The following is a 12,848-nucleotide window of genomic DNA, read 5'->3' as shown; positions in this document are numbered from 1 at the left end:
TCATCAGGCACTGATTCTTTTTTTCTCTTGAACGATGTTTATTCTATTAAGTAAGAATCTGCCAAGCTTGAAGACGCATCGTTTATTCCAGGATAAGCAGGAAGCTCATCTTGCCCCCTGTGGCGGTCCTGGCTTCACTCCTGACGGGCCAGCTTGCTGTAAGAGTGCAGTGCTACTAAGATATCTCTTAATAAAGATCAGAGATTTTTCTCTCACTGGTCATTGATATGCAGGGCTTACAAGCACCTCCAGCACTGCCCCTTTGGGCAGGGTACGAGAAGGTCACCCTGAGGGAAACCCAGGAGGTTAGGTGAACCAGCTGTCGATCTAATAACTTACTTACTAGAAGGAATGCACATGTCCAGTTTATACAGTTTAATACATGTGAAACAAGATACATCGTCGAGTTATGAATGCATAAATAACAGAAGTGAATGCACAAACATGAGGCCTCCTGGGATGGAAAAGAAACTGCAGCGGACTGGCTTCTGAGAGCGCGAGGTACCAGGTGATGTCATTGTGATTTACTGTTCCTTAGTGACAGTTCCTGTGACCAGGTTACACAGGGCGAAATTTTCAATCAAAGAGTGGGATGAGAGGGAACAGGAGAAAAACAGTAGTAGTTCCAAACAACTTTGATGGACGTAAACAGGACATTGGTTCTGTGCTTGCAAACCAGCACTTCCTTTGGCAGTAAACACCACCTTGCTTTTGCAGTGTAGGGCCAGGAAGGAGACAGGAGCACAAGGTGAATTATCTAAGACCATGCCTTGACCGTCACTTATGGTATCAATAATTTACTTGGATGGCAGTAAACAAAACACATTTCTTAAATAATTTATTAATGCATTATTTTCCCTGTATTTTACCAAAGTCTGACCCGTGTGCACTCCACTTTAAACCGGCTCTGTCCCCACCGACCAGAGATAAAGAACGGGGGTCTATGTCATGACAGAACAAATAACTTTATTATTGCACTCGTTATGAGTCAGTAGTGATTTGGTTAGAGGTGTTTATCTAAATTACCAAAAAAGTAAAAAAAAAAAAAACCAAAACCAACCCCAAACAAAATAACGCAACATGAAAACAAACAAATAAAGGTACAGATGATCTGCTGAGAGCTGAAGCTCGAAGGATGATGGGGAGGAACAGAGAAGACACATGGAAGGAACACAGTTTTACCTCCACATAAAACACAAAATAAACCCCACCCATTTCCCAACCGATGTGTGCAAAATACAGTTCTCTATAAAAATATGTGCACTATGAAGACACATCTTCTCTTGTTTGTTTGTTTTTTAAATTTGCTTTTCTCACAAATGCAATATTTCTAATTCATTGATACTGCTGATATACAGAGATCGTTCTGCACTGCTGTCCGCCAGGCACTCCTGCACCGCACAGTAAAAAGCGCCAGGTCAAACATTAACCAAAAAAAAAAAAAAAAAATCTAACGGAAAACCCCCCAAAACAAAGTTTCAACAACAGAAAAAGACCCTGAATCAATGTGATCAAGGCTAGGTGGGGAGCTAAACTGATGTTCCATTTAGAAAATATAACATCCCCTTCCCCTAAAAAAAAGTTTGCATATCCCCCCTTCCTGCTTTTTTCTCTCTTTTCCTCGCAAATCCATGAGACGAAGGAACAGTGACTGGAATAAAGAGAAAACGACTGCACAAACCACTCCGTGAGGCTGTTCCTTTTCAAACCCTGCAGGTCCCCTTTCCTCACAGCTATACCGGTTTGTCTACCTCCTCGTCTGTTGTGTGAGCCACGTGGGCAAATCCCTGCTTCCCCATGGGGCATTTTGTGCCACCTACAGACTCTTGTTTTTGCTCAGGGTTGTCACAATGAGTTTTTAAATGGTCCATTTTTTTAAGTTCTAGTGCCACAGTGTCCTGCCGGGAGTCCACAGAGGCCACCGAAGACGGCGTGGACTGGCCACTGTCAGAAAAAAGGTCAGAGAGGCTGCTCAAGGAGCTGGTGTCCGACTGATCGAAGGAGTAATTTGGTATGGTCAAATGCTCGCCTCGACAGGGCGGCTGGACCCGTCGCTCCGTTTTAGCAACCTGCTCTCCTGGCTGGTTATCTACGAGGTCCAAGGAGTCCCTGTAAGCTGTTGATTCACAAGAAGGGGTTCTCCTCCTTAGCAACATGCTACTTTCAGACACTTTGGTACGCGAGGTCGTGCTGTTCTCATCCTCCACAGGAGGATCTATAGAAATGCAAGGTGGGCTCATCTTTTTCTTCCTTCGAACACCATGAATGTACTCAGATTCTGACTGAGCATGGATAGACAGGCCAACCTTCTCACTGATGGACTGTTCAAAGCTAGAATCCCCATCGTCAATGGATGGGCAGATCTCAATGGAGTGTCGTCTTTGGTCATCTGCCCAGGTGGGTTTGGCCAAAAACCCTTGGGTATCAACACTGTAAATTTTTTTCAGATCTTTTTCGTTGCTGTTGCTCCCAACCAGGTTAATTGTGCTGTTGCAGTTCTTCAGAAGAACTGGTGGAGGTGAACCTGGGGAGATGAAAGGAGAGACCGAGTGGCTCCTGATTTCGGATTGTCTTCTCCAGCTCTTTGCTGAGCTATTTATATGCCTGACCTCTTCATCGGCCAGGTCAGATGATTCCCCGGGGTCGATGACACCACTGTTCCGACTAGAAGGCCTGCTTGGAATACTGTGCTGGCTGTACGTGTGCTTGCGTGTGCGAACACTGGAGCGCCTTCCACGTGGTGAGAGCAAGGGGGATGATTGTGGGGTGCCTTCTCGAGAGAGTGGTGAGGAACGGAGTGAAGGAAGAGTCAGCGTACTCTGGGATGGCATCTTCAGCTTCTGGGTATCCTTGGATCCTGAGCAGACACTGTCCTTGGAATCTACATTCAGATAATCGACAGAATCTGTTCTTACGGCCTCCTAAAGAGCAAAGAAAATGATAGAACAAAAATAGTAATTATTCTGGGCAGCATCAAAAGACTAATACCGACGCCTATTAAAACTGCCTCACAATGCCTTGGGGCTGACCTTCCCTTCTGTCAGGACGCCAGTTAAGGAACACCCCAGCGAGAGCAGAATGGTGAGCTGCAGAGTTGCTCCGTATTAGCCTTAATTTGCTGTCTGCCTCAGTAAAAGCTTTTTGGTTCCCCCTTGGCTTTTTTTCTGTAGAATAAGGGGAGGGCATGCTTTAATCATGAAGAACAGGAAAGACGGAGCTGACATAGTGGGGCACCTGTCTCTGCAGTAACTTGCTGAGGCTCGGGGGTCGTGCTGGAGCTTGCAGAGGTGGAATCTTGGGCCGGTCAGCCGATGCTGCAGCCGCCGGGAGGTGACACTCCATGGGAGCTCTCCTTAGCGAGCCTGCCTCCCCAGGCTGAGAATGAACTGACGTGACAGATTCTGCAGGAAGGAAAGCAAACAGTCTTTATTAAAATGTGTATTTATTTGGTCCTATTAACCGGAAGCCATTATGATCCTAATTTTTTTTGCTTCTGTTCTTCCGAGCACATCCTGCAAAAGAACTGTTATGCTTAAAATCCTTCTGTTTTGATGTTTTCACTTTTAAGGTGATTAGTAGAGGCAGCTTTTGTTTTTTTTCCTGCTAGATAAACAATTTGAAAACAGGCTTACAAATCTGCTAGCATGGTTGGCAAAATGCAGGGCTAGTGAACAGAGGATTCTTCATGGCAGTGGCTTGCAGAAAGCAGCCTGCTCTCCTGGGGCTTGCAAGCCTTCTGAGGAAAGAGCCCTATGGATTAAAGGAAGTCACAATATACCTGGGAAGACGTGCCTGTAGGTGCAATGTGGATGTAATTTTCAAAGGGACTTGTGCAGAATTGCCCACCATATATGCAGGTGAACCTGTGTGTGCAGATGTGTCATGTTTGCGCACAAGGTGGCCCGAACTGAGGAATGGACTGGATTTATGTGCACACTTTTCAAAATTTCAGCCAAACTTTGTGTGCACCACACCGGTGTGAGGTGTAATTGTTCAGGGTGGTTTTAGTGAGATAATTTCCCGAGTGGACTAATGTCCATATGCCCACGTTGATTCATGGATTTGCAGTGTAAGTTATGCAGGATATTTGAAAGTTGCCCTTCCTGCAGCCACACAACAAATAGTCAGTGGAAAGGGTTTGTGCATCCTCATGTTGGCTCCCAGCTGCAATGTTATCCCAGTACAAATCCAATCCTTGGATAGTGTTTTGAGTGCTTTTATAAAATGTTCACCAAGTATGACAATAGTTTTGGCATAAGAGCCAGAGTATTAGTAAGCTGTGAAAGCTTGTACAGGACCAACTAAACTGATGTTGGTAGCAGCTGAGCTTTCAGATGACCCCTGAAAGGGGATCCGTGTCTTCAAAACTCAGATGCCAACAACATCTGTTTTGTTGATCCTTCAAAAGATGTCACAGCCTATTAAGACTTCCTTTTCTGCAGGACTACTATGGCTACTAGAAATGATTTGCCATAAAAGCTAAAGATATTTTTTGGTCCAAATTTATCTGAGTACATAGCTGCACGGGGAAACACATCAGCTGGGTCTAGAATGGTTAAAAGGCAACCAGAAGGAGGTGAACTGCTGGTTAGTGTGGATAGAAGCTCCTTTATCCTTCCTCAGCTGTAGTTGTTTCTCTCCACCAGAAGATGTTCAGCACATCAACCTTCTGGTCTCCAACACCGTTCTCAAGCCCTATTTCATGTTTTAACCCCTAATTCCTGTGTGGCTGAAAGCTCTCTAGCTCACTGGAGGCCTTTTTACATTCCCTTCAGTGACTGGGAACTGGTACCACAATGGCTGGCAGGAAGAACTGTATCCTGCAGGCTGATCTTTCCCCAGGTCTCACCTGTTGGCGATGTCTCCTCGTGTCCCTCCACTTCATGAAGAGGGTAAGGGGCTTTGGCTGGCATGACGGGACGGAACATGTAGCTATCATTGGGCAACGAATGCATCCTCGAGACGGCGATCTTGCGAACTGTCAGCAAATTCTGTGACTCTCTCCTTCCTTTCATGTAGGCAGAATCTTCCTGCAAAGCAGTGGAACAAGACCTTGTTATTCCTTGGTTTTATGGAGGTTAACCACTTGTTGAGTTATTCAGCTGCCCCTCTCTCTCTAGATTTATTTATTTATTTTTTTTAAAAACTTTTCTATACCGTCGCTAAGTTATGTACCATCGCAACGGTTTACAAAAAGGCACAAATAGGTATATATAGGTAGGCATCGTACATTCTAACAAGTGCCAACTAAAAACGGTTACAATATCATTAATAAAGTTAAATTTTTGGATAGTGATGGATTAGTCTAGGCAAGTTATTGAGATATGTTATTTCGGTCTATTTCTCAACCGTATTATGTATTTATAATATTGTGATGTCATTTATTCTTAGCTGCGCTTTTCTGTATTTTTCATTCTCTCTCTCCCTCTCCACCCCACTACTTTCCAAGTCCGCATTGCCATGAGATGATTTTGGATCTCTGGTACGTGTGCCTCAGTCTCTCATTGTCACTTTAAAGCCTCCAGTCCCTCTAAGTGCTACCTCTTCCTATTGTATGGGCTTTCTGGAGGCAGCTAAGCCTGTGCTCGTGGGGGTTGCTTTGATTTTGCCCCTCATTTACGAGGAAAGAGAGCAAGATTGAGGAGATGGTGAGAGGTGCTTGGAGGGGACGTGGGGCTTAGGAGTGGGAAACAAGCAAGAGTGGTAGGGTGTTGACAGGTGGGGAATGAGCAGGGTCGTGGGGGAGATGGGGGCTGGGGAAATGTATTTATGGGGGAAGTGAGCCAGGGAGAATAAGATTGAGAGCAAGAGCTGAGAGCCAGCAGAGAAGAGATGGAGGTCTCAGAGGGGCCGAAAGGGGAAAGAATCGGGTGCATGGGAAACAGAGAAAGAGGAAGGGTGAGCAATGGGAGGGAGCGAGAAGAGGAAGAGAGCCAAAGTGTCGGTAATGAAGGGAAAGAGAGAGAGAGAGATGAAAAAGAAAGATGAGAGAAATGAGATGAAAGAAAAATATCTGATAGAGAGGTGAAGAAAGGAGAAAATGGAGAGGAGAACCAGGAAACAAAGTCAGACAGGATGAAAGCAGAGACCAAGGTGAAAAAACCCAAGTAGAGAAAAAAATGCATTTTATATTCACTTTCAGTATTGGAATATGACTTCATGAGTACTAAATTACTTTATACCCTATGAGCAATTTATTTGTATTTTTTGATATCATCTGTAAGTACTGAGAAGTAACATGGCGCGTGTCCTGTTAGCTCTAGTTACTGCATGCAGTGTGTACCCTACGGCAGATTTTTGGTATTTTTTTTATATCATGTGTAAGTACTGAGAAGTAACATGGCGCGTGTCCTGTTAGCTCTAGGCGCGTGTCCTGTTAGCTCTAGTTACTGCATGCAGTGTGTACCGTATGGCAGATTTTGGGTATTTTTTTTATATCATGTGTAAGTACTGAGAAGTAACATGGCGCGTGTCCTGTTAGCTCTAGTTACTGCATGCAGTGTGTACCCTACGGCAGATTTTGGGTATTTTTTTATATCATCTGTAAGTACTGACAAGTAACATGGCGAGTGTCCTGTTAGCTCTAGTTACTGCATGCAGTGTGTACCCTATGGCAGATTTTGGGTATTTTTTGATATCATCTGTAAGTACTGACAAGTAACACGGCGCGTGTCCTGTTAGCTCTAGTTACTGCATGCAGTGTGTATCCTACGGCAGATTTTGGGTATTTTTTGATATCATCTGTAAGTACTGACAAGTAACACGGCGAGTGTCCTGTTAGCTCTAGTTACTGCATGCAGTGTGTACCCTACGGCAGATTTTGGGTATTTTTTGATATCATCTGTAAGTACTGACAAGTAACACGGCGCGTGTCCTGTTAGCTCTAGTTACTGCATGCAGTGTGTACCCTATGGCAGATTTTGGGTATTTTTTTATATCATCTGTAAGTACTGACAAGTAACATGGCGCGTGTCCTGTTAGCTCTAGTTACTGCATGCAGCGTGTACCGTACGGCAGATTTTGGGTATTTTTTGATATCATCTGTAAGTACTGAGAAGTAACATGGCGCGTGTCCTGTTAGCTCTAGTTACTGCATGCAGCGTGTACCCTACGGCAGATTTTGGGTATTTTTTATATCATCTGTAAGTACTGAGAAGTAACATGGCGCGTGTCCTGTTAGCTCTAGTTACTGCATGCAGCGTGTACTGTACGGCAGATTTTGGGTATTTTTTGATATCATCTGTAAGTACTGAGAAGTAACATGGCGCGTGTCCTGTTAGCTCTAGTTACTGCATGCAGCGTGTACCCTACGGCAGATTTTGGGTATTTTTTGATATCATCTGTAAGTACTGACAAGTAACATGGCGCGTGTCCTGTTAGCTCTAGTTACTGCATGCAGCGTGTACCGTACGGCAGATTTTGGGTATTTTTTGATATCATCTGTAAGTACTGAGAAGTAACATGGCGAGTGTCCAGTTAGCTCGAGTTACTGCGTGCAGTGTGTACCGTACGGCAGATTTTGGGTATTTTTGATATCATCTGTAAGTACTGACAAGTAACATGGCGAGTGTCCTGTTAGCTCTAGTTACTGCATGCAGTGTGTACCGTACGGCAGATTTTGGGTACTTTACTAATTTCATGTGCTAAAGCGTTAGCGACGTGAAACAAATTTTTGCAGGTTTTTGTGTTGTTCCAGATGGGAAGCAACACAAAATGACATAACAAATATCGTTGATGTTTTCGTGGCATCTTAAAATGACAGCACGTCCCTAGAACCTATGAACTTTGCTAGGGTGACGTCTTCTTTCTCCTTCTACAAAATCTGTGGTGTGATTTTTCTGGGTCCTGTCCTGTATTGTCATCCCAGCAGAAGCCTATGAGTTCTCGCTGTGCTCAGAGTGCAAAGCTGTTCACGAGTCAATCACTTCTCCTGGTTTCCCACTGAGCTGCAAGATGGCAGAATCCCTGAGAATTCCCTTCTGTCCATCCTCCTCTCACTGATGCTGACATAAAGCATCAGCTTCCAGGCAGCCCACGTGAAAAGGAGTTAGGCAGACAGAAAGCCTGCTGAGAAGAACTTTTTAAGCAACTATCTTTTTTTTTGCCAATCAAAGCCAAGGCTCCTTCTCCCAATAAAAATCCAGCGGAAAGAAAGCCAGCGCAATGCTTTATCTTACTGTAATGTGCTCATTCTGGCCAATACTGTAAAGTGCATGGGAAAACGGACTCTCGGTGTCAGCTGCTTGAGTCTTACTAAGAATAGTCTGGCTGAATTATGGGGCACAGAGACAGAGGTGGCACTAGAACCTGTACCTCCAGTTTCCATGGCTGGGTGCTCTGCTCACTAGGATGCACTACCAGCCCTTCACATTTAGTAATCGCTGTCAGCCACCTCCAAGGGAGATCAACTTGCCAGTCATTTTTACCATGGCTTGTCTGGCAGGCATCTCTATTTTCAGGGCCTCTTGGTTTGTACAGGTGGCCTTGCCAGGGGTGTAGCCCTCGCTGCTGCCGGAGGAGGCCAGCCCTCGGGACATTTCCATTTCAATCTCGGCATCCATCTCGGCATCCTCTTTGGCTTCCTTGTTGCTTTCCTCCAAGTGCTTCATCAGCACAGCCACCACGACGTTCACCAGGACAAACTGAGCAATCAGCACAAAGGTAACAAAGTAGACAGGCGAGATGAAGGGCAGGTAGGTGAGGCAATGTTTGTCCTCGCTGCTGCATTCTCGGAGCGTGTCCTGATCAGAAGGAAAAACAAGAGAGAGGCATGAGATTCGGAAAGCAAGGCTAATTGCCAACCCTTTCTCTTGGTGCTAAGTACAAACTGATGACATTGTTTCAGAGCTTTGATAGCCATCGTCCATTTCCCTACAAGTCTATTTGCACTGACAGTAGATGGAAGCATGAAGAGTTTCTGAAAAAAATAAAAAGCCTAATAATACGTTATGAGGTGTCTAACTGGCAACGTCTGCACACACTTCTCAGCCTGGTCACACCCAGCTGGGTATTATTGTGTTGGAATATCGGCCGACTGTCCATGACCACCGAAAATGTACTTGTGCAGATCACTCCCTATTGTATACGCACAGGTCCCAAGCAGACTCTGCAAATTTACCCCAAGTAGTTAACAGAGGAGAAGTGCAACTCTTCCATCTTTCTGTGGTGCTTGAAAACATAAAACAAAGTGAACAACAGATGTAATACAAACCTCATGTTCATGATTGCCTTGGAATTCTCCTTTTTTCATCCAGAAATAGGACTCAGACAAGTTGCAGGTGAGATCTTTTTACTGGATTAATTCAAAGCATCTTTGCAGATCTTTCAAAAGCTGTGCTCTCCCTTCATTAGGTCAGCGAAGAAAGGTCAAAGGGAGAGCAGAGCTCTCGAAAGCTGGTGAGAGAAACATTGCATTTGTACAATAGGAAGTTCTTAGCTACAGCTTCTACGTTGCCCTCTTATTTCTAAATACTCAAGTAGAAAAAGACGGTGAGCACAAACCCCTTTATTCTCGTTAGGGAAAACACGCACTCTCATTCTAGTCCAGTGGCCCAGTCTGTTCCCAAGGCTCGTCGAAAGAGTTCAGATAAAATCCATCACTACTTTATAATGGTCTTATGACGGAGCAGACGGGTAATCCAATACAGTAGTTTGCACCATAGGGGCTAGGGAGATATACAAGTCACATAGCTGCTGCGGAAATAATGTAAAACTGCTAAATAAAATGCTATGCTGGTTATCACTGAATTTTCAGCGTCTTTGTAGAAATCGCACAGCATAAAAACTACTGGGCAAAGGCACACCTATTAATTATACGCAGGTTTAAAGTCTTTCTAGACTGACAAGAGGATGGGTGGGAGAGGAAACGCAGGCTATTTTCTCCTCTGGGCAGCACACACACAAGAGCAGACACAAGGCACGTGGTCATTTTTAACACACCTTCTTTACACTTGCATTCAGACACAAACTTCCTATTTTGCTTCTCTGGGAACATTAGCGTTAAAGTATGCACTGTGCAGTATTTTACAACCATGCAGATTATTTCGAAAACACTTCACAGAAATACAAGTGTGACGGACGTGTGAGAGAGAGAATGTTGTCTCCGTTAAAATACATTCCTTTCGTCATCTGTGTGCAGAATGCTCTGAACTGTGAAAAAGGTCACGCACTAGGGAAGACCCCGCCTATTTGTACTCTTGTCGAGGAGGGGGGCTTGCACACAACCCAATTCACCTGGGTAAATGGCTTGGAAAACTGCCCTTTCTAATTCTAGTTTGCAAATAGGTGCAATATTATTGATTCCGCTGCAACAGATAAAGGATTTTGCCATTTTTTTAGATTAGGAAAAGCACATAGAGCACCCAATCATTTGTAGGCTGCTTCCTGCCTAAGCGTTAGTGGAGTGCATGGGTAATTTTTCACAACAAAGATGTCTCTAAAAGGCCCAATTACCATTGTTGACTACCAGGTCCAAAGCAGAAGATGTACCTTCATTATCCCGTTCCAGTTGTCACCAGTAGATACTCTGAAAAGGGTGAGAAAGGCCATCCCAAAGTTTTCAAACGTCGCATGCCTGCTCAGGCCTTCACAGGGATTTTCGTCGTTGCACACTGAGGAAGGGAAGAGCATGCAGGGTGAACACGGACCTCACAAGAGTCGATGACTTAAGGAGGCGTAAAATCTCTGTATCTGAGAGAGCATGGCGTTTGAAGACCAGCTAATGTTCTACAACGAAGTCCATTCTCTGTCATCAATAGTTACACCACTGGTGTTATACCAACCACCTTCCCTTTCACTGCCTTGCTAGGTGATTTATCTATGGTTCTGTCCATTCTCATCACTGTCTTTACTGTACACAACACAATACTTTGCAAGAATAAAGTGAGCAACTTTATATGTTTTTCCAGGTAAGGTTTAATAACCTACTGAATGCAAACTGCAAAGATAAACATGCCCTTCCTTTTTCACATAGGCTGATTACACATTCATTATCACAGGCTGACATCGGTTCCTCATTAGCCATTCATTCTCCAGCACAGGACTACAGCTGAGATCTGCAGGGGGCTGCAGTGTCATGTGCCCAGCCTACAAAAATTGAAATAATTAAAGAGGCTGAGATAGAAGCCTTGGGTCTAGAAGCATCTTTCTCTTGAAAACACTGAACTTTATCACTAGGTGTTTGACTGGGATGGAGGCTGCTGGCCTACTCAATGTCACTACTCAAAAAGGTGCATTGCTTGAGTTGGAGGACTACTAACAAAAGCTCATCCTCCGCACCGGACAGCGAGGTGTTAATGTTCCCCGGCTGTGTCATCTGATCCTGAATGGGAGGGGCTGGGTCTGTGACCTGTACCAGAGCAGTCTCCATCTTCCTGCCTGCCTACTGGGTCTGGTGACCCATGTACAGAACTATGTGACTGTGCACCTAACGTTGCTTTTTCTGGCCCAGCTGCAGGCTGGCACAGAAGAGTTCTGAGTGATTTCTGCTTCATGGTTAAGTGTTTCTCCTGGAGGTGCAGGTGTCCTCACTGTGCACACCCAGGTTGGACCCCTGAATAAGTAGATGGGGGCCACACAGTTAGAAGAAGAAAAATCGATCCATTTTGCAATGGAACGGAGCACAGTAAGAATCAGAACAGCCTGGTAAATATCCCCACAAATCCCACTGTATCTCAAACATTACAGAACAATCGCCATGAGAGGCAAAAACCAAATTCCTGAAGGCTCTAGAAAAAAATGAAAATCAAAGCAATTGTAGAGCACAGTCTGTGCGGGCCACTGTAATACATCAGCTGTAAGCTAATGTAATCCTACCAAACATCACTCATTGCCTATACAGCCAACCTCAAGCACTGCTATGGAGTCCCACACCCTCCCACATTCAATGAAGTCTCACTCCCTCCTCATTAGCATTGACCTCATACATTCAGTGGAGTCTCACTCCCTCCTCATTAGCATTGACCTCATACATTCAGTGGAGTCTCACTCCCTCCTCATTAGCATTGACCTCATACATTCAGTGGAGTCTCACTCACTCCTCATTAGCATTGACCTCATACATTCAATGGAGTCTCACTCTCTCCTCATTAGCATTGACCTCATACATTCAGTGGAGTCTCACTCCTTCCTCCTTAGCATTGACCTCATACATTCAATGGAGTCTCACTCCCTCCTCATTAGCATTGACCTCATACATTCAGTGGAGTCTCACTCCCTCCTCATTAGCATTGACCTCGTACATTCAGTGGAGTCTCACTCCCTCCTCATTAGCATTGACCTCATAAATTCAATGGAGTCTCACTCCCTCCTCATTAGCATTGAACTTGTACATTCAATGGAGTCTCACTCCCTCCTCATTAGCATTGACTTCATAAATTCAGTGGAGTCTCACTCCCTCCTCATTAGCATTGACCTCGTACCTTCAATGGAGTCTCACTCCCTCCTCATTAGCATTGACCTCGTACATTCAGTGGAGTCTCACTCCCTCCTCATTAGCATTGACCTCATAAATTCAATGGAGTCTCACTCCCTCCTCATCAGCATTGACCTTGTACATTCAATGGAGTCTCACTCCCTCCTCATTAGCATTGACTTCATAAATTCAGTGGAGTCTCACTCTCTTCTCATTAGCATTGACCTCGTACCTTCAATGGAGTCTCACTCCCTCCTCATTAGCATTGACCTCATACATTCAGTGGAGTCTCACTCCCTCCTCATTAGCATTGACCTCGTACCCTCAATGGAGTCTCACTCCCTCCTCATTAGCATTGACCTCATACATTCAGTGGAGTCTCACTCCCTCCTCATTAGCCTTGACCTCATACATTCAGTGGAGTCTCACTCCCTCC

General features: G+C 44.7%; 1 protein-coding gene across 1 annotated transcript in view; it reads right to left on the bottom strand.

Annotated features, from left to right (window-relative positions):
• Positions 1-360: 360 nt before the first annotated feature.
• Positions 361-12,848, bottom strand: part of CACNA1H (calcium voltage-gated channel subunit alpha1 H) — a 449,793-nt gene continuing 437,305 nt past the window's right edge. Inside the window, 5 exon segments of the mRNA XM_029576705.1 lie at positions 361-2,921; positions 3,235-3,401; positions 4,850-5,030; positions 8,427-8,741; positions 10,489-10,610. Coding sequence (XP_029432565.1) covers positions 1,734-2,921; positions 3,235-3,401; positions 4,850-5,030; positions 8,427-8,741; positions 10,489-10,610 — 1,973 coding nt within the window. The 3' untranslated portion in view covers positions 361-1,733.

The sequence above is a fragment of the Rhinatrema bivittatum genome, chromosome 14 (genome assembly GCF_901001135.1).
Source record: "Rhinatrema bivittatum chromosome 14, aRhiBiv1.1, whole genome shotgun sequence".
In the NCBI taxonomy this organism is placed as follows: domain Eukaryota; kingdom Metazoa; phylum Chordata; class Amphibia; order Gymnophiona; family Rhinatrematidae; genus Rhinatrema; species Rhinatrema bivittatum.
Note: the sequence above shows the minus strand (reverse complement) of the source record. Positions and strands in the feature narration are given on the sequence as shown.